General features: G+C 41.2%; 1 protein-coding gene across 2 annotated transcripts in view; it reads left to right on the plus strand.

The window, feature by feature from the left end:
- The window catches only part of SLC35F3 (solute carrier family 35 member F3), a 460,449-nt gene extending 452,659 nt beyond the window's left edge, over positions 1-7,790 (plus strand). For both annotated transcript variants that reach the window (XM_032137017.2, XM_032137018.2), the window contains one exon: positions 356-7,790. In XM_032137017.2, coding sequence (XP_031992908.1) covers positions 356-591 — 236 coding nt within the window. In that variant the 3' untranslated portion in view covers positions 592-7,790. The remainder of the gene's footprint in view (positions 1-355) is intronic.
- Positions 7,791-22,077: the final 14,287 nt, after the last annotated feature.

The raw sequence follows: 22,077 nt of genomic DNA on the forward strand, positions 1-22,077 counted from the left end.
TATCTATCTATCTATCTATCTATCTATCTATCTATCTATCTATCTATCATCTCCTCAATTGCCCTTCATTCACTTTTTTAAATCACATAAATCAATGTTTGAACTACCAAGTCAGTTTTGGGAGGTGACATACAAGTGCAAGGCTTCATACCAGAGAGGTTTGATAAAGTTAAGGGTGATTTACTAGAGGTAACCCCAGCCCACTTGGAACAAAATCATACTGAGGAGAATCCTGTGGTCCAGGGAAGACCACAACACTGCCAGACAGAGGAGGATGCCCATAGGCCCTGCCTGCTCTCCACGGCCATGCCCCCAACCCTGCAGCTGAGTAACCTCCATGCTCTGTCTCCCACAGTGATTGATCACTACACCAGTCAGATCGTCTTCAATGGGGTCCGGGTCATCGCCATCATCATCATCGGCCTGGGTTTTCTCCTCCTGCTCCTGCCAGAGGAGTGGGATGCCTGGTTGATCAAGCTGCTCACCCGACTCAAAGTGAGGAAGAAGGAGGAGCCTGCAGAGGGCGCTGCTGACCTGAGCTCAGGACCTCAGAGCAAGAACAGAAGAGCCCGCCCTTCCTTCGCCCGCTAACACCACTCATCTAGAACTCGGTGGTAATGACTGGGAGGTCTATTCCTGCCGAGAGGAACCTCAGTTGGGTAAGGTGTACATACCTGTACAGTTTTGGTCATCTGCGGTAAGTTCTATGGTATTTATTGGCATGTCCAATTTGCTTGCACTTTTCCACATCAGACCTTCCACTTAAGGGCACCAATTCAATACAAAAGAGAAAAGAAGAACCTCTCAGTGCTTTTCCAATGAATGTAAAGTGGGTTTAAAAGATCCCTGCGTAGATCGTTTTGGATGGCTGACGTTCTTGACAAGCCAGGGCAAGTGTTTTGAATCTTAGCAACTGAACATGACATTGTACACTGTGATTATTTTTCAGCTATGGTAGGTCATATTTTGTTTTATACCAGAGCTGTACTCTTAATTTTAAGGAATTTCAATGAACCAAAAGATAACTGTCAATTTATTTGGACGGATGGATGGAAGGATGGAAGGAGGGAGGGAAGGATGTCTGGGATGTGAAGAGGCAAGGCAGAAATGGATGATGAACATCAAAAACTGTCAGAGGACAGGTCTGTGCCAGGTACCAGGAAGGACAAGATAAGTCCAAGCCCCGGCTGGCCTGCTCTCACGTGTCTGTGTAAGATCATGCAAGAGAAATCACAGTGCCTTCTACAGAATTTTCGTCTTTACCTATGTGAAGCGAGGTGACGTGATACGTCACTGGCGCCGTCTTATAATTTAGATGTAAAAATCTTTAGAAACAAATAAAACTCTCTATATATGTGTATGTCTGTGTACAAAAAAAATGACAGAGCTGATGGCCAGTGTATACAGAGCGTGGCCCGCGGTGTACAATACCCATATAAGGTACATTGTGCAGGAGGGGAATTGCTGGCTGCTTTTACTTCCTGACCAAGACTGAAAAATTATTTACTGAAATCTGTAAACCTTTTTATGAAACTTTTAAGCACCAGGCTGTTTACTTACACAATTTAGGTCTGCCAGAAAATTCTATCTGTGATAGATCTGTAAAGAGGGTCAGGGGTTAGAGTTTACTATTTTTGAAGTTTACATTGCTACATATGAAATGGAAACATCATTTTGAAACGTTGTCATAACCCAATGGTGCATTCTGTAACCATGGAGTCTTTTGTTTCCTGGGGGAAAGGGGCATTCATGACCTGAACTTTTTAGCAAATTATTATTCTCAGTTTCCATTACCTGTTTGGCCAAACAGATTAATAAAATATTTGAAAAAGAAGCGTTCAGTGCTGTCTCCGTGGCCATTCTGTTACTTTCCCACTGCACCAGTCCTGAAGCAGTCCTCACCACATTCTGGCTTTTCCTCAACTGCACTTGCCCCCAAGAACCTTCAAGGTGGGTAAGCCAGCCCATCTGTCTCAAGGGAAGGAGACTGTAATATCGATAGAATTGACTTTTGCAAAAGTGAAATGCAGAAGCATCCCCAAAGCCTCACAGAAGCTCTAAGTCCTGGGGCAGCCTCTCCCTCCCCTCCTTCTCCCTGTTCCTCTCCCTCTCCCTCAAGGTACCTGCCCTCGGCTCAGCCCTGCCTGTGGCTTCCTTCTCACTTTTTCTTCTGAACGGGATCCGCAGCTCAGTTTACACTGGTCTCTAAGTGCCACCCAGAGCGGCAGCCCCAGTCCATAAATCTACCCAGTCTTCCAGCTCAGCCCCCACAGCCGCCTGCCTGCCTTGGGCAGCCTAACTTACTGCTTGCTTTTCGGATAATTTGATTGATCCACTTCAGTAACATTATGCAGCTGTTCCAAGCAGCTGCTATGCCAGGCGCTATGAGAGCCAGTGTGTCTCATTCTAGGGCTACAGATGGCCAAGTACTCTAGGAAGGCGTATGAGCCAAGGGGAAATGAGAGCCTTTTCAGTACACCTCATCCCATCACCCACACCTAGAGCGTCTACACTCCATGCACCACACGTACCACTTCATACGTGGGCTCTAAACCTGGAGAATCTCGTTATCCAGAGCAGAGAGCTCCCCTACCCAGGGTGTCCAAGCATGTCTGGGAGGGGGCAGCTGGGGCAGCAGGATGCTGGGCTAGTTACCTCCACTACCCTGTTGAGGCTCCAAATCCCAGGGAGACAAACAGATATTTCCTTTGCAAGCCAGGACACGAAAAAGTGGGGAAGCCCTGCCTTAGGGTAGATTTATCTTATTCTCCCGTTGGGCAAAAATGACCATGAAAACCCAAAAGAGTTGAGACCATGGACTCAAAGGGATATGTGCACACGCACATTCGTGGCAACACTATTCACAGCGAAAAGGTGGAAGCGACCCAAGCACCCATTGACAGATGAACGGATAAAGAAAATGTGGCATAGCCATACAGTGGAATATTATTCCACTTTAAAAAGAAAATCTGAGCCAGGTATAGTGGCTCACACCCATAATCCCAGCACTTTGGGAGGTGGAGGCAGGAGGGTCCCTTGAAGCCAAGAGTTCAAGACCAGCATGGACAACATAGTGAAGCCCTCTCTTTACAAAAATAAAAATTCAAAAATTAGCTGCGCATGGTGGTGCATGCCTGTACCCCTGGTTATTCCGGAGGCAAGAGGATCCTTTGAGCACAAGCCTTCAAGGCTGCAATGAGCTATGGTCACACCACTGCACTCCAGCCTGGGCAACAAAGCAAGACCCTGTCTCAAAAAAAGAAGGAGAAGGAGAAGAAGGAGAAGAGGAAAAGGAGGAAGAGGAGGAAGAGGAGAAAGAGAAGGAGGAGGAAGGAGGAAGCAGGAAGGGGGAGCGGGAGGGGAGGAAATTCTGATACATGCTACAATGTGTTGAATCTTGAAGACATTACACTGGGTGAGATAAGCCGGTCACAAAAGGGCAAATGCTGTCTGATTCCACTTATATGAGGTTCCTGGAGACAGAAGTAGAATGCTGGTTGCCAGTGGCTGGGGAGAGGGGAAATGGAGAGTTACTGTTTAGTGGGCATATAGTTTCAGTTTGCAAAGATGAAAAAAACCTGGTAGCGATTGTTGAACAATGTGAACGTACTTAATGCCACTGAACTGTACGCTTAAAAATAGTTTAAATGGTAAATTTTATGGCACGCGCATTTTATCGAAATTTTTAAAGGGACTATGAAGGGTAACGTGTATGAAATAAAAGGGTTAGAACTCTCTTGCGGTCATTTCGATACATTCTAAACCTGAGTTGGTGTTGGGGGAGGGGTGGGTTGAGAGATTTCTTTCCAGAAAGAAAACAGCCACAACCACAACACCTCCACTCCCCACCGCGCCAGAAGGTTGCCAGCACGGGGATGAGCTGCGGCAAACCTAGGAGGGACCTAAAAGCAGAAAATCCTAGCAAAGGGTTCCTGCGGATGGAACAGCGGGGCGGCTCTGAGATGCAGGCTCCGTCCCTGCTCAGCTGGGGAATTGTCTGCCCTCTAGAGGCGGGTCTGGGTAGCAATTAAAGAATGTTTCTCTTTGGGCTCCTTTAAAGAGGAAAAGTGAAGCCAAGACGGAGGGTACAAGAGAGGAGACCAGGACTTCCGTCTGCTGCTGATGAAAGAGGCAAAAAGCTCTGGGAAGTCTCTGCTCTCTCCATTCTTTCAGAATGTGATCGTTTGGAGCCAGAGGGCATGAAGTGACCTGCTGGCCGCCTTGTCACGCCAAGTCAGAGCCGTCCCTAAGAACCCACGCCTGCCGTACAGACCCTGAGCTCCTGCTCCTCTTGGGCCTTCAAGGATAAAGAGAGTTAGGCAGGAGGAATTCATGGCCAGAGACTTAGCACCCCATAGAACAGATGTGTTTCTAAATCTAGCCAAGGTTGCATAACATGGAATTCTTTATCTTCAATTTTGAAAACAAATGGTTTGTCCAAAAATTAGAATGTGGTGGTGGTTGCACCATTCTGTGAATATACTAAAACTCAATACATTGTATAATTAGATGAGTGAATTTTATGATGTGTGAATTATATCTCAATAAAGCAGTTTAATAAATAAATGGTTGCCCCACAAGCTGATTTTTTTTTTTTTTTAAAGAGATAGGGTCTCACTGTTGCCCAGGCTGGAGTGCAGTGGCACTATCTCGGCTTGCTGCAGCCTCAACCTCCTGGGCTCAGGCAATCTGCCTGCCTCAGCCTCCCAAGTAGCTGGAACCACAGGCATGCGCCACCACACCTGGCTAATTTTTTTTTATTTTTTAAGAGACAAGGTCTTGCTATGTCGCCCAGGCTGGTCTCAAACTCCTGCACTCTAGTGATCTTCCTCCTCGGCCTCCCAAAGCTCTGGGATCACAGGTGTGAGCCACCGAGCCCAACCTCCACAAAATGATTTAAAATTTCTTTATGGAAATTTCATAAGCAGAGAGGACATTTGTTGGGTTGTTTGTGTTCTTGACTGCCAGCGCCTGCTCCCTGTTTGAAATAGCACCTTGCTCTTGCTGTGGAAGCTGAAGGGAACAGAATCTCCATTTCGGATCCTCCCACAGCACAGGAGAGGCGAGGAGGGTGTGAACTGGACTTGGCTCTGAAGCAAGATGCCAGACCCCAAAGAACAGCCGAGAAGATGGTGCTGACTGGCCAGCTCCTGAGGGCCCTGCGGGGCCTCTGGCCTCTTCCCACCATAAAGGTCCATGCTTCCTGCCCTTTTGCAAACAGATCCTTTGGACTCAAAAAGTCCCAACAGGCCTTCCAATCAATTCTCTTTTGTCGAAGACAGCAGGACACCATTTCTGTCAACTGAGTCCAAGAACTCTGAACAATATATGTGAGAGGACTGGGATGTTCAAAGAAAAGCTGAGCATTTGTTTATTTGAGGTTTGTTTGTGTGTTTTAACTTTCTGGTACACTTCTTGAAACTGGGCTTATTATGGTCTAGCAGGACTCCTAGGTCAAACTGCTTTAAAGAATGGGTAAGAATAGCTTATAAGAAATGCATCAATGATATATACATAAGGAGAGATTAAAAGCTCCTCACTGCTCTTAAAATATTTTAAAATAATTTTTTAAAAAATAATATTGTCTCATCCATATATTTTTGTGCACTCAGCATTGCCAAATTCTTGAGAACATCTTTTTCTTAAGTTAAAATAGTGGTAAACCAGCTGGTAAATTTCCTCCAAATTATCAAAAACTTTGGAGTTACTAGAATTATGGGAAATGAGATTTAATGTAAAGACAACTTATGTGTTAAAAGTTTTAGCTCAAGCCTTTTTTTCTCTCTCTTACTGAACAAGCTACATGCTTCCTGTAGAATATTGAGAAATACCTATAAACACACAATCTTGTAGTTGTCATTGTAACTGCAGGAGGGGTAGCAGTAGCCTGTGAGGATATGACAGGGGGGCGATCCCTCTGAGAAGGCCTTGAGGGGGCTCTCAGGCACACTGTCTAGGAGAGAGGTAAGGGCAGGGAATGCCCGTGGGAAGCTAAGTGTACACACCTGCTTAGCTCTACACCTGGTCTTCAATCCCCACAGAAAAGACACTAAGGAGAGGCTCTTGCCAGAAGAAAAATATTAGAGGAAATTACAAACCTCCAGAAGGAAATTCCAGGAATCCCCGGAGTTTATTTCTTATTGGGAATAGAAAAGTGTTTGGCCACCTAAGGCTTTTAGTTTGCTCAGAATTTGTGGTATGCATGTCACAGGGGGATCTCAGAGGCTAGGGAGAGACAGCCACTGGAACTGCTGTTTCTAAGACCCTCTTCCTACCCGCCCACAGAAGTGGGAATGGGGATGGAAGGCCGCACCGGGGAACACTGGCTGAGACATGACTCAGGGACCCACATTCCTCCTCCCTGCAGCTCTCCCATCCTCAACGTGCAGCTTTGCAGTGGCGAGCCAGAGAAGCAAGGCGAGGAGGTGGCTCACGTCACTGCTGCTCAGACTGGGAAGTGTTTGAACCCTGAGGGTTGGTTTAAACTTCCAGGCCAGTCTCCGCACAGCAAGAGTGGGACCATATGGGGATTAAAAAAAGAAACCCCGCCAGGCACAGTGGCTCACACCTATAATCCCAGAACTTTGGGAGGCTGAGGCAGGTGGATCATTTGAGGCTAGGAGTTTGAGACCAGCCTGGCCAACATGGTGAAACTCTGTCTCTACTAAAAATACAAAAATTAGCCAGGTATGGTGGTGGGTGCCTGTAATCCCAGCTACTCGGGAGGCTGAAACAGGAGAATCGCTTGAACCCGGGAGGCAGAGGTTGCAGTGAGCCGAGATCATGCCACTGCACTCCAGTCTGGGTGACAGAGTGAGACCCTGTCTCAAAAAAAAATAAAGCAAAGTAAAATAAAAAAAGAAACCCAGCTGGATGCAGTGGCTGACGCCTGTAATCCCAACAATTTGGGAGGCAGAGGTGGGTGGATCACTTGAGCTCAAGGGTTCAAGACCAGCCTGGGCAGCATGGTGAAACCCCGTCTCGATAAATAAATAAAAGAAAACCTATCCGTGCATCACAGTGGTGCTCTTTTTTAAATTTACACCTGTTTATCAAGGATTAGAGTATAACTTTTTAAACTAATTTTATTTTGTCCTCAGACCACTCTCTTTTGGCACCTTCATTGATGGGAACTGTAAACCCTATCATACCAACTAGATATAGCTATTCCCCCAGTGCTCCCGCTCTCCCTCTGTTATCTGCTTTCATTCACACGGTGAGAAATTGAATTTCTGGCATGTCTTCCTTGTGGGGAGGCTGGGAGTCTAGCACCTTTTTAGGATTTTGCAATTATGTGTGCAGTGTCGGTAGCTTGCTGTATGGTCCTGTCCCGTATGTTGAATTTCCTCAAAGATATCACGTGTGAGTATGTGTGTGCATTTGCCACATTTACTGTGGCATTTACTGCAATAATGGCCTTAGGGGAGTCAAATCTAGGGGGGGCAGTTAAATGTCCAAATGTACTTTGAACTTTAAAGTGGTGCTAGTGGTAAGATTTGAATTTTTTAAATTAAGCTTTGGAGAAAAACACCAGGGTCACCCTAAGAGGTAACTCTTGGCCAGGCGTGGTGGCTCACGCCTGCAATCCCAGGACTTTGGGAGGCCAGAGCAGGCTCAGCCTCAGCTGTTTTTGATTAGTATCTCTTTCCCACCAATTAGACTATTGCTATTTGTTTAAATAAATGATCCCTGTAAACTAATCACCATATAATAATCACTACCTCTTTTAAATGATATCATTTAGAACTAGACATATAATCATCAAGGTGCAATCTGGTGACTTTCTTCATTCCCCTTTTGCAAGAGTTACCTCTTCCTTTTGAGAAGGTTCGGTTCTGACCTCGTGATGAGCTCCGCCACCTCAGCCTCCAAACTGGTTTCAGGCACCTGCCCAGTGATCGTGGTGTTTTTCTCCAAAGCTTAATTTAAAAAATTCAAATCTTACCACTAGCACCACTTTAAAGTTCAAAGTACATTTGGACATTTAACTGCCCCCCCTAGATTTGACTCCCCTAAGGCCATTATTGCATCACAGGTTTTATGGGTTACTTTTATCTAAATTTTATCTCAATTTTCTGATAGCATTTAATTTTCTTTTTAGCTGAGAGAAAGTGCTTTCACACAGCCAGCCAAAGTCCCGTCAGCTCCCCATGGACCCAGTGACTCACCTCTCATCCTCTGCAGCGTTGACGGTGGGTCATGCACACTCGTCCATATTTCTAAATCCTAGGTCGACAAATAATGTACTCAGCCACCCTCACTCCCTGAACAATCAGAAATGGAGGTTTGGCCAGGCACATGGCTCATGCCTGTAATCCCAACACTTTGGGAGGCCAAGGAAGGTCCAAGAGATTGAGGCTGCAGTGAGCTAAGATTTTGCCACTGCACTCTAGCCTGGCAACACAGTGAAACTCTGAGAAAGAAAGAGAAAGAGAACAGTGCATAGTCTTTTCATTTAGAATGAATTTTCACACCAAAAATATATCATTTGATCTCACACCTGGATGAATTCAGCACACACTGATGCCCACTTTATCATCTATGTGTTTCTAGAAGTTAGTCTCTATTCCTTAGTTGATAATCTTTGTTTTCAAATTCTTAAAAATAGAAATCTCTCCAGATTCAGGTGCAGTTGTATGACAGAACAGTGCAATGGTTAACAAAATGAAATTTGCAAGCAGATAGAACTGGATTCAAAGCCTAGCTCTACCATTTATAGTTTTATCTCCTTAGTCAAGTCACTTGACATCTCTTGAGTCTCAGTTTTCTCACCTGTAATATGAGGCTAATAATCAACTCTGCCTTACAAGGTTGTCAAAGTAAAACAAAGTAATACATATAGAAGCTTAGCACAATCCCTAGACATGAGTAGTTGCTCAATCAGTGATAGCATTTACATCATCATCACCAGCATCATCATCACGGCAGGGCTGCCAAGCTTGAGCAAGAGCACATCAGCCAGGGTTGTGGCTATATTTCCCTGGTTCTCATTCTACAATATCTCTCCCACTCTCCCTGTTTCCCCCTCTCCCAGTCTCTCCTTTGTCTACTTCCATCACATGGGGGTGCCCATCCCTTTCCACCCAAGGCCACATTCACCCTCATTTTCGTGCAGTTTTGTGTCTTTAATTTTTACCTCTTTGAAAATCACTTTCAAATCTTCTCTGCCAAACTTCAAATCTGAGTTTTTCACTATCTTCCAGACATTTCTCCCAATGTATCCTAGCAACCCCTCCATCTTAACATGTCTAAAACTAAACACGCAATTATCTCACTCGAAAACCTATTCCTCCTTCTTAACCTATTGATGTGAATTGGCATCATGATTATCTTATTTTCCCAAGCATAAAATCTTAATACTGGTCTTTAACTTCTTCCTTACTCCTACACTAGCAATCACTGTGCCATACACTCCAAGGCAGTTTCGTTACAACTGCAAAGCATCTCTAGAAGCCTCTCCTCCACCACCACCCTACTTGATACCCCAGGACACACCACCTAGGGCATAGTCAGTCTCCTGATCATTCTCTACACCCTGTTGAGCTGGGATTGCTTCACTTTCTTATGCAAAGATCTTGAGTAGCTTCCTGTACTTTATTAAATAAACCTTCATTCCCTACCCTGGACTCAAGGCCCTCCATAATTTGGCAGTTGGTGACCTTTCCAACTCATGTGTCACTGCAACTACCACTGTCTCCTGCCCTCCAACCACATAGGACTGTTCACTATTTCTCTAATATATCCTATCCTCTCTTGTCTTGGTAACATGGTTCATTCCACGTGGGATCCTTCCTCCCCTTCTCTCTCTTTCTGCCTAACCGAACCCTACATGTCCTGAAATACCTACTATACATGTTTCCTCCTTAATGAAAGGTTCCTCATTCCCCCGACAAGAATTAATATTCCTACTTGGTGACACTCCCCACTGCCACAATTTCTCTGTCTCTTCTGCCTTAGAGTGATGACTTACCTCCCCTTCTAGATGTAAATATCCTTGAAAGGAAAAGAAAATCTTGCTTTGTGCTTCTTATTCTATTTCCCTAGGCACACAGCAGAATCCCATACAAACAGTAAAATATAAATGTTTATTGACTTTTTTAAACTTTCAAAATAATTAAACATAATTTGTAACAGAGTTGTAGTCCTGTCAACTCTCCTGATAGTGAAAAGTGAGCTTCTTAGGTATCAGCCATGGCCCATCATCAACCATCATAGAATCCTCTCAGGATCCTGTCAAATCATGATTCAGGTTACCTATCGCATCCAAAATGATCCCAGTATTTTGCCCCAAAGTACTAAGATTCATGAAAGTGTTGTCAAACAGCCAAGAACAGAGATGGTCCTATTTAATGTGAGGTCTGTATCCTCAGACTTCCAGAAAGCAGCACATGGGTTCAGTTTCCCCATTTTCTATGGAAATCCTTGTCACACCTGTTGTCTATGTTGAATATTGTGAGGAGCCTGTTTGGTGTTTGAGTTTGCACTAGGGGCCCAGGAAAGACTGAATCTAAAGTGGTCCTTCCTGGACGGGCACGGTGGCTCACGCCTATAATCCCAGCACTTTGGGAGGCCAAGGCGGGTAGATCACTTGAGTCCAGGAGTTCGAGACCAGCCTGGGCAACATGGTGAAACCCCATCTCTACAAAAAATACAAAAATTAGGTGAGTGTGGTGGTGTGCCCCTGTGGTCCCAGCTATTCAAGAGGCTAAGATGAGAGGATCACTGGAGTCCAGGAGGTGGAAGTTGCAGTAACCTGAGATCGTACCACTGTGCTCCAGCCTGGGTGACAGAGTGAGACCCTATCTCAAAAAAAAAAAAAAAAAAAAAAGTCCTTCATGAAATAGAGGGATATTTCTTGGCCCCTGATATAACCTAAAACTCAGATTCTGGGAAAGGCCTTTGTTGTTAAATTTCCTTCAATGTCTCTGAGTCATTTCAATTATTTCCCCAATAAAGACACCAAAGCTCTATCAAAAAAAAAAAAAAAATTCCCTGCACAACCCAAGCTCTGACTCCTAAACTCTCTGTGCACAAGCCTTTAGGGCAAGTCTATTGAGAGCTAAAAGCCCTCTGCATTGGATTCAAAGTTGAGTCTTGGCAAAATCTTTATTAGCCATCCTAGGCCAAGGCAACTTCAACCACTCCTGCCCTGAGTATCTCTAATTTTCCTCCCCTGGTTCTTGATCCACCACATGAAATAAATTTTCTTGAACATTAAGCATTTGCAAGTATAAAACAAAGAATGCTTTAAATTGGAAATTTAAAATTCAAAAGTGAAACAGACAAAAAGTGGAGCAATGTGTACAAGAGTTTACCAAACTCAGGAAATAAATTGAAGAAAAAACAAGATCATCTCAGAAATGTGGACTTTATAAAGTACCTAGGGATAACTGATTTGACTGAAATGATAGAAATTCAAGTAGAAGAATGAGAAAAATCAAGAGAATTAAAATAAATAGATAAAAAGGAGCAAAAAGAAAAAAATCTTTAGCTGTTTAACTTAGGCAAAGAAAATCCTACATTTTCAAAAGATAAATCTTTGAAGTCCCCTACAAGGAAAATAAAGCAATGGAGCATCATAAGTATTTAAATTAGTAATCCCAAAAAAAAGTGTGAAAAAAAGAAGGCCTGAGTCTATATAGAAAAGATTGAAAGTATGACTGAGAAAACTGAGCTAGAATGGTCAACCCCAAAATACACTCCTAGTAAAACCATTAGACTTTAGGAAATGGGAAAAATTTTCTCTCAGACTCCATCAAAGGTCAAGCCACTTAAAAAGTTAAAAAAAAAAAAAAAAAAAAAAAGGCCGGGCGCGGTGGCTCACGCCTGTAATCCTAGCACTTTGGGAGGTCGAGGCGGGTGGATCACGAGGTCAGGAGATCGAGACCATCCTGGCTAACACTGTGAAACCCCATCTCTACTAAAAATACAAAAAATTAGCTGGGCGTGGTAGCGGGCACCTGTAGTCCCAGCTACTCAGGAGGCTGAGGCAGGAGAATGGCATGAACCCGGGAGGCGGAGCTTGCAGTGAGCTGATATTGCGCCACTGCACCCCAGCCTGGGTGACAGAGCGAGACTCCATCTCAAAAAAAAAAAAAAAAAAAAAGATAAAAAAATCAGGTTGGCATTTGCTAGCCCAATAACAACACAAAAAGCAAGACAGCAATGGATAAATAGTTTCTAAAACTCAAGAGAAGAAATGGGTGAGGCAAGGATGCTATCTATGTCCTGCCAACTGTCCTAGAAGTATCATGCTACAGAAGAGGAGTCAGAAATTTTTTTCTGTAAAGGACCAGAGAGTAAATATTTTAGGCTTTGCAAACCATGTGGTTTCTGTCACAATTATTCAATTCTGTTGTTGTAGTGCGAAAGTCACCAAAGACAACTACATAAATGGAGGAGAGTGGCTAGTTCCAATTAAACTTATTTATTAAAAACTTCTAGTAGGCCACAGTTGGCCCATGGGACAAGGTTTGTTGACCTCGTGTGTAGACTGCTGGGCTTGGCAATTGTATACCTTATTCATGCAAAGAATAAAAATTGGATTGTTCCACAAAAGCTACTTCTATCACTTACAGTGCTGCTTAAGCCATCCTGAAGTCTGGATGTAGATTATGGCTGACTGGTTTACCTACCTTCACACATTATCATGAACCATTTAAAAATGAATAATCACAAATAGAATACAACATATCATGTCTATACTCAACTTCCTGGCTTTGAGCATTTGTGGCTCTTCTGTTCAGCCATCCTGCCTGCACCCCCACCCCTACTTACACCATTTGGTCTGCACTCCAGCCCCCAGCATTCTTCACCACTCAGAAACGTCAGGTCCTTCCAGAGCTTTGGGCTTCTCAGACAGCAGAATAAAGGCCTTGGACACTCACCCATCCACTGCTGTAAGCCGAGATGCTCACCAAGATTGACATGTTTATTCAATGTTTATTTAGCCCTTTTCTTGTGTTAAGCATAATGCTAGAGGTGAAAATTTAAAAATCACAGAATACAGCTTTCAAGAAGCATGCACTAGACTGACATCTGCAAAATGGTGAATTGGGCATTTCATTCCTCAAAAGAAATGTAGAAAAACAAGAAGGAACTGTTGGCACCAACTTTGTCAGAACTCTGGAAAACAGTCAAAAGTTTTCAGCAACCAAGTGAGCACTGAATAAAGAAAAAGGCATTTCAAAATGGCAGGAAAGTTTTATGACAATTTTACTTACCCTTTTCCAATGCCCTCCCCAGCATAGCGGTACTTAAAGGGGCAGCATCCTTTGTTCCTACGGAGAAACCCTGGTCCCTGACTCCAGAGAGAGCAGAGTAGACATTATTCACTAATTATTGTATATATCCATTTTAACTTGCCTGGGGACTATGTAAAGGAATGATGGAAGGCACTCATCTCTGTTTTGCTTAACTCAGAACTCAGGCTAAAAGAGTGATGAACATTACCAAAAACACTGAAGAATGAACTAACAACCTGGGACAAAAAATTATAGTTGAAACATACATCTGACTGTATGGCACAAAAGATTAGAGATTAAACGTATATCACATTGCCTAAAGCAAAAGCTGGGCTGAGTTTTGTTGGGAATGTAGAATATTCAAAAGCAGCCATGTATACTAGGGAATTTAGAAAGCCATATGCAAGCCTACAACAGAACACATGCTCATAAAAGCCCTATACTTTAACAGTGGGTCTTCTCACTAAGACCCTAAACTTTAACCTAGGGCTGAGCTCAGAGCTCAGTGCAAGCTTAGCTAAATGTTGAAGGAGGGCACTGGCACAGATCCAATCTGCAAAGTCTATTAGAGGTATTGTTTTCTCTCTTGCTTTTTGAATGTTTGTGTTGTTTGTTGTTTTTGTGTTTAGCTGTCAAATTTTTTTTTAAATGGATCCAAAAAAATCTCTGTCAAAAAACTAGTTGAACACAAGCTAAGAAACAGAGACTTCAGTGACCACACATGACAAGGAATATAATGTTTGCAATAGTATTTTGGGAAAGTCACTAGATGAGTAGACTACTACAGCTGTCAACAATCAAAAAGAAACAGAGGAAAAACACAGAAAACCCTGGGGAAGGGAGACAGTCTGATTTCTGGAGTTATACATTATGATACACAAATGTCCACTTTTTGAAAAAAAAAAATCACAAGAACAAGAAAAGTATGACCAATTCAAAAGAAACAAAATAAATCAACAGAAACTGTCCTCAAGAAACTCCGAACATCCTACTTACTAAATAAAAACTTCAGAACAACTGTGTTAAGGATGCTCAATGAGCTAAAGGAAAACACAGAAAACTAAGTCAGTAACACTGTGTATGAACAAAATGTGAATATCAATAAAAAGATGTAAATTATAAAGAGGAAAGAACTGAAATTCTGAAGCTGAAAAGTATAATAACTAAAAAGAAAATTTTACTAGAGGAGTTCAGCAGCAGATTTAAGCAGAGGCATCAGCAAACATGGAGATAGGACAATTGAATTGTCAAGTTTGAGGAGCAGAAAGAAAAAAAATAAAGAAAAATTAACAGAGTCTAAGGGACCAGTGGGATGCCATCAAGTAGACAAAAATACACATAATAGGAATCAAAAGAAAAAGAGATAGCAGCAGGTATAAATATTCTTTAAAGAAATTATGACTGAAAACTCCCCAAATTTGAAGACAAGAATCTAAAATCCAAAGCAGTTCATGAACTTCAAGTACAATAAACTTAAAGAGACCCACACTGACAAACATTATAATCAGCTGTCAAGAGCAAATGATAAAGAGAATCTTGAAAGAGATGAGAGAAATGATATGTCACATACAAAGAATTCTCAGTAACATAACAGCTGATTTCTCATCAGAAACAGTGGAGGCTAGAAGACAGTGGGATGACAAAAATCAGAAATTCCTCCCTTAAAATGAGGGAGAAATTAAGACATTCCTAGCTAAACAAATGCTGAGATAGTTTATTACCTGTACACCTGCCCTGCGAGAAATGCTAAATGGAGTTCTTCAGGTTGAAATAGAAACATACTAGACAATAACTTGAAGGCATATGAAGAAATAAAGATCTCTGATAAGGATAAATACATAGGCAAATATAAAAGCAAATATTGTATTTTTGGCTTGTAACTTCACTTTCTATTTTCTACATGATTTGAAAGACAAATACATAAAAATTATAAATTTATGCTATTGGACACACAATGTGTAAACATATAAGTTGAGACCAAAAAAATGAAATAAAATATAGAGGAGGATACCTTGGAGGTCTATTGGTTAGGGAAGAAAAGGAAAAGAAGAAAAAAGTAAGAAAGAGGGAGAAGGTGGAACTATACAGAAGGAGAGTTTGAGTATGCTATCTGAAGTTAAGTTTATATCAATTCAAAATATATTTTTATAAATTTATGATGTTAAATGTAATATCCATGGTAAACACAAAGAAAATATAGAATATGTACAAAAGAAAATAAGGGAATAAAAATGGTTTACTGTAAAAAATCAACTCAATAAAATAGAATTCAGTGCTGAAAGAAATAAAACAGCAAACAAAAAGGTGGAAGACATACAGAAAACAACAAAATGGCAGAAACAAGTGCTTCCTCTTTTTTTTCCTTTTTTTTTTTTTTTGAGACAGAGTCTCACTCTGTCACCCAGGCTGAAGTGCAGTGGCACTATCTCTGCTCACTGCAACCTCCACCTCCCAGGTTCAAGCGATTCTTGTGCCTTAGCCTCCCAAGTAGCTGGGACTACAGGCACCTGCCACCAGTGCCAGGCTAATTTTTGTAATTTGGGGTAGAGATGGAGTTTCGCCATATTGCTCAGGCTGGTATTGAACTCCTGAGCTCAAGTGATCCACCCACCTTGGCCTCTCAAAGTGCTGGGATTACAGGCATGAGCCACCACACCCAGCCAGAAACAAGTACTTCCTAACAAGTAATTACTTTAAATGTAAATGGATTAAGCTCTCCAAAAAAGAAAAAAAGAGGCAAATTCACAGAATGAATTTTTTGATTAAAAAAAACCTGTGATCCATCTAGCTGCCTACAAGAGACTCACTTTAGATCGCCAAACACAAATAGATTGAAAGTGAAAAAAATGGGAAAAAATATTCCATACAAAGAGTAGTCAAAAGAAAGCTAGGGTGGCTATACTATCAAACAAAATAGTCTTTTCAGTAAAAAAAAGTTAGAAGAGATAAAGGACAATACATATTGATAGAAAGGTTAATTCATCAAGGAAGTATAACAATTATAAAGATATACACATCAAACAATATGTCCCCAAAAACATTCGAAGCAAATATTCATGGAATTGAAGAAATAAATATACATACAAGAATACTACAATAATAGTAGTAGACTTCAATACATCATCTTCAATGATACATAGAACATCTAGGCAGAAGATCAATAAAAAAATAGAAGACTTGAGCAACACTATTAACCAGCTAGACCTAACAAACATATTTAAAACATTCCACCCAACAGTAGCAGAATACACGTTATTCTAACATGCTTGTGAAACACTCTCCAGGGTAGACCATATAGTAGGCCACAAAACAAGTTTCAATAAATTTTAAAAGATTGAAATTATCCAAACTATTCTTTCCAACCACAATGGAATGAAACTAGAAATCAATACCAGAAGGAAAACTGGAAAATTCACAAATTTGTGGAAATTAAACAACACACATTTAAACAACCAATGAGTCAAAGAAAAAAACACAATTGAAATTAGAGAATTACTGATTCAATAATAAGAATTCCTAATTCAGAAAATCTTCAAAGTACAAGATCAAGACACAAAAATAAATTATATTTCCATACACCGTCAGTGAACAATCCAAACTGGAAATTGAGAAAGCAGTTCCATTTACAATAGCCATCTGAAAAAATAAAATACCTAGGAATAAATTTAACCAAGGTAGTGAAGGACTTGCACACTGAAAACTACAAAACATTGCTGAAAGAAATCACAGGAGAACTAAATAAATAGAAAGATGTCCAATGTTTATGCTTAGGAAGACTTAATATTGTTAAGATGTCAGCATTATGCATTGCAATCTACAGATTCAACTGAATCCCTAGTAAAATGTCAACAGCCTTTTCTGTAGCAGTGGAAAAGCTGATCCTCAAATTCACATTGGACTACAAGAGGCCCCAAAAGCCAAAACAATCTTGAAAAACAAGAACGAAGTAAAAGGATTCACAATTTCAGATTTCAAAGTTTAATATGAAGCTATAATAATCAAAACAGTGTGGTACTAACAGATAAACCAATGGAATACAATTGAGAGCCAGAAATAAGCCTATACAACTATGGTTGATTCATTTTTGGCAAGGGTGCCAAGCCCACTCAATGGCAAAAAAGCAGTCTCTCAAACAAATCATATTAGGACAACTGGATTTTCATATGCATTAAGGAAGGCAGTTCAAACACTACCTTATGCCATATAAAAAATTTAAGTCAAAATAGCTCAAGAAAACACCCTACACATGTGAACAAAAACCTTAAAACTCTTAGAAGAAAGAAGTAAATCTTCATGACCTTGGATTTGGCAATGGAATCTCAGATGATGTCAATAACATGAGCAACAAAAGAAAAAATAGATAAGTTGGATTTTATCAAAATTTAAAACATTTGTGCATCAAAAGATATGATCAAGAAAATAAAAATACATCCTAGAGAATGAAAGAAAATATTTTCAAATCATATATTTGGTAAGAGCTTAGTATCCAGAATATGTAAAGAGCTCTTAAAATTCAACAACACAAAGACAACTCAATTCAAAAATGAGCAAAGAACTTGAATAGACATTTTCTAATGAAGAGGTATAAATGGTAAATAAGCATAGGAGGAGAGGGCTCAACATCCTCAGTCATTAGGGAAATGAAAATCAGAATGAAATACCAATTCATATTTACTAGGATGGCTATAATAACCATCTTTTAAAAACAGAATATAACAAATATGGGTGAGGATATGAAAAAATTGGAACACTTGTGAATTTCTGGTGGGAATGTAACATGGTGCAGCCACTGTGGAAAAGCTTTGAACTTTGTCAAAAAGCTAAACACAGAATTACAACATGACCTAGAAATTCCACTCCTAAATGTGTACCCAGAAGAACTGAAAACAGGGATTCAGATACTTGTACACTGATTTCATTGAAGCATTATTCACAATAGCCACAAAGTAGGAACAATCTCAGTGTTCATCAACAGAAGAATGAATAAATCAAATGTGATATATCCACACAATGGAATATTATTCAACCATAAAAAAGGGATGAAGTTCTAATACATACTACAACATGATGCATCTTGAAAACATCATGCTAGGTGACATATTGTCTGATTCCACTTATGGAAGTAACCAGAATGTGAGATACCCCTGGACTTTCTGTCATAGTGACTGAAAGGAGATTAAAGGTTACCAGGACCCTGAGGGAGGGGGGAAAGGGAATCATTGCTTACTGGGTAGAGAATTTCTGTTTGGGATGAAAATTTTTAGAAACGGATAGTGGCAATAGTTATATAACAGTGTGGATGTAATTAGTGCCACTGAACTGTACAGTTAAAAATGGTTAACATGGCAAATTTATATCTATTTTGCCACAATTAACAAAAAAAAAGCATGGGCTATTAGTAGAGACAGGTTAAAAAAATAAATTGTGATAAGTTCTATGAAGGTTATGTATACAAGGATAAGTGGAGTAGGACTATAATTAACTAATGCCCCATAAAAAGAAAGAGACTGGACAAGATTTTAAAGAGTAGATGCCATTTTGGTAGTAGTAGTAGCAGTAATAGTAGTTTTCCAAGTAAATAACATAGGAGAGGAGCACTAAAAACAGAGGGAATAGCATATATAAAAATAAGAAGGTGGCCAGGCGCGGTGGCTCACGCCTGTAATCCCAGCACTTTGGGAGGCTGAGGCAGGTGGATCACAAGGTCAGGAGATCGAGACCATCCTGGCTAACACGGTGAAACCCCATCTCTACTAAAAATAAAAAATTAGCCCAGCGTGGTGGTGGGTGCCTGTAGTCTCAGCTACTTGGGAGGCTGAGGCAGGAGAATGGTGTGAACCCGGGAATTGGAGCTTGCAGTGAGCCGAGATGGCACTCCAGCCTGGGCGACAGAGTGAGACTCCATCTCAAATAAATAAATAAATAAATAAATAAAATAAGGTAAGAAATAGTGAGCTACAGTTGAAAATTAGTGGCATGCAAGTTGGCTTTACATACAGTGATGACACAGAGTTGTTTTATTTGACTGCATTTTAAAACACATTTGAGCTAATATTTTTAAATTGGAAGATTTCCCATAAGAGTATGGATTTCTGGTTTCCCTTGAAAGATTTCTCCTGAATGAAGCTTCTAACAATTTGAAGCCTGAATTTCACACCAAAAGTCTGCTGAGCCCTAGTTGTGGCTACACTCTTCAGCCAGAGCCATTCACAGATATCTGCAGGTATATTTGCACTGGCCTTTGCTCACTTGCACTATTTATCTGGTGCTATGGTCTGAATGTTTGTGTCTCTCCAAAATTCATATGTCAAAATCCTAACCCTAAAGGTGATGGTATTCGGAGACTAGGGAGCTTTTGGGAAGGTGATTAGGTCACCTAGGGCAGAAACTTCATGAATGGGATTAGTGCCCCTACAAAGAGGCCCCAGACAGCTCCCTTGCTCTTGCCACCATGTGAGGACACAGTGATAAGGGGCCCTCTATGAATCAGGAAATAGATCCTCATCAGACACAGAATCTGCTGTTGCCTTGATCTTGGACTTCCCAGCCTCCAGAACTGTGAGGAATATTTCTGTGGTTCGTAGGATTATAAGGAATTTCACGAGTCTACAATATTTTGTTACAATAACCTCAACAGACCTAAGGTATCTTGGCTCTGTGGGTCTCTGAGATTGCTACCCCTGCCATAGGGAGTTTAGAGGTACAAGTGCATAAACTAGATAGATAGATAGATAGATAGATAGATAGATAGATAGATAATTGATTGGATGATTGATAGATGATAGGGAGATCGATAGAAACAGGTGAAAGCATATTTAGAAATATACTGAACAGTGCATAAAGTGTGTATGTATATCTATGACAAAAGATAAAGCTGAAGAGTTATGTAGCACCCAAATCATAAACACTCCTTTCAAATATCCACTTTTCTGACTGACGCATAAGCTGACTATGACTAAAAGGAGTGCATGCCAAACATCCCATTGAGGTGCTTTCTCTCCTTCACAAAGCACCACAATGGGACTCTCAGGGAGCAGGCAGCAGACATCTGTCTAAACAGTTCACAGAGAACAGAGCCGGGGGCAACTGCTCACCAGCAGAGCAGGTGGAGGTGGGTTGCTCCTAGAATCCCACCTGGGACTGCCCATGGGCGCCACTGGTCATGTAATTAGCTAATGGAGCTGAGAGCAGGCTGCTTTCCAAAGAGAGATGTGACCAGATCAATCAAGCAAGCAACAACACAAATAGCAAAGAATCAATACAGAGGGCATTTTGCTTCCCTGGACAAGGTCTGGCAGAGAGAGTTCAGTGTGAATGTCTGATGAAAAGCCAGCAAGCAGAAAAGTCAGAACTAAAAATAGAAATTCTTTTAACTTTTATGGGAACTCAGAAATGTATACTATATGGATGATTTTATTAACACTAGAATTAATAATAGATGTTTGCAGGAAACGCTACATATTTCCTAACAACTCAACCATAGGGAATCCTACGATTCTTTAAGGCCATTGCCAGGTTATTTTCTACTTCACTTACAATGAACAAATCAATTCTAAAAATTCTATGTATATTTAAAAACATGTTAAGGACTCAATACATTTACCATTTCATCTGTAGCAGTCTGTCACTCTCATGTATAAATCTGGGAGTTTTTCTAAGCATTCAGTACTAAAGTTGAGCATGGTCGCACATGTCTGCAGTCTCAGCTATTGGGGAGACAGAGGCGGGAATATCACTTGAGCCCAGGACTTTGAGTCCAGCCTGGGCAACATACCAAGACTCCACCTCTAAAATAAGCAAGCAAACATTTACTACTTAAAAACTAAGTGATTTCTTCAACATATATGATGTTTTGCCATAATTCATTATTTCCAAGGTTCTACTTATTAAACATTCAATGCAGTTTCAGCTTTACAATAACAAGAAATAGCAGCAATTGTGATTCCACTGGCTTGTTCTTTCACTGCAGTCTGTACTAGGCCTATGAGCATCTGACTAAGTGTGGAATAGAGAAGATTCTTTAGAATTGCTTTGGGGTGCATGTCTCTATCTATTCACTTACCACCTTGGTCACTGGAAAACCCTGAGATAGTCACTCTTTTGAGGCATAGTACATCACCTCCAGAAAGCTCTATTTGAAATTCAAAACCAGTATCTGGAAAGAGCCACACATTGAGTTAATATAGCCCATTAATATATATAACCAGAATTAGCTTAAATGACTTCCTTGCAGTGTGCCCCTAAAAGAATGTTACGTAGGAAAGCTAGGCCTTTTTTTATTTTATTTTATTTTATTTTTCAGATGGAGTAGTCTTGCCCTGTCACTCAGGCTGGAGTGCAATGGCGCGATCTCAGCTCACTGCATCTCCGCCTCCCGGGTTCAAGCGATTCTCCTGCCTCAGCCTCCCAAATAGCTGGGATTATAGGCACATGCCACCATGCTTGGCTAATTTTTTGTATCTTTAGTAGAGACAGGGTTTCACCATGTTGGCCAGACTGGTCTCAAACTCCTAACCTCGTGATCTGCTCGCCTCAGCCTCCCAAAGTGCTGGGATTACAGGCATGAGCCACCGCGCCCAGTCCAGCTAGGCTTAAAAAAAAAAAATTTTTTTTTTTTTTTGAGTCAGAGTCTCACTCTGTCACCCAGGCTGGAGTGCAGTGGCATGATCTCGGCTCACTGCAAGCTCCGCCTCCCAGGTTCACGCCATCCTCCTGCCTCAGCCTCCCTAGTAGCTGAGATAGCTGGGACTACAGGCCCCCGCCACCACGCCTGGCTAATTTTTTTGTATTTTTGGTAGAGACAGGGTTTCACCGTGTTAGCCAGGTTGATCTT

This window comes from Hylobates moloch, unplaced genomic scaffold, assembly GCF_009828535.3.
Source record: "Hylobates moloch isolate HMO894 unplaced genomic scaffold, HMol_V3 SCAFFOLD_18, whole genome shotgun sequence".
Lineage (NCBI taxonomy): Eukaryota > Metazoa > Chordata > Mammalia > Primates > Hylobatidae > Hylobates > Hylobates moloch.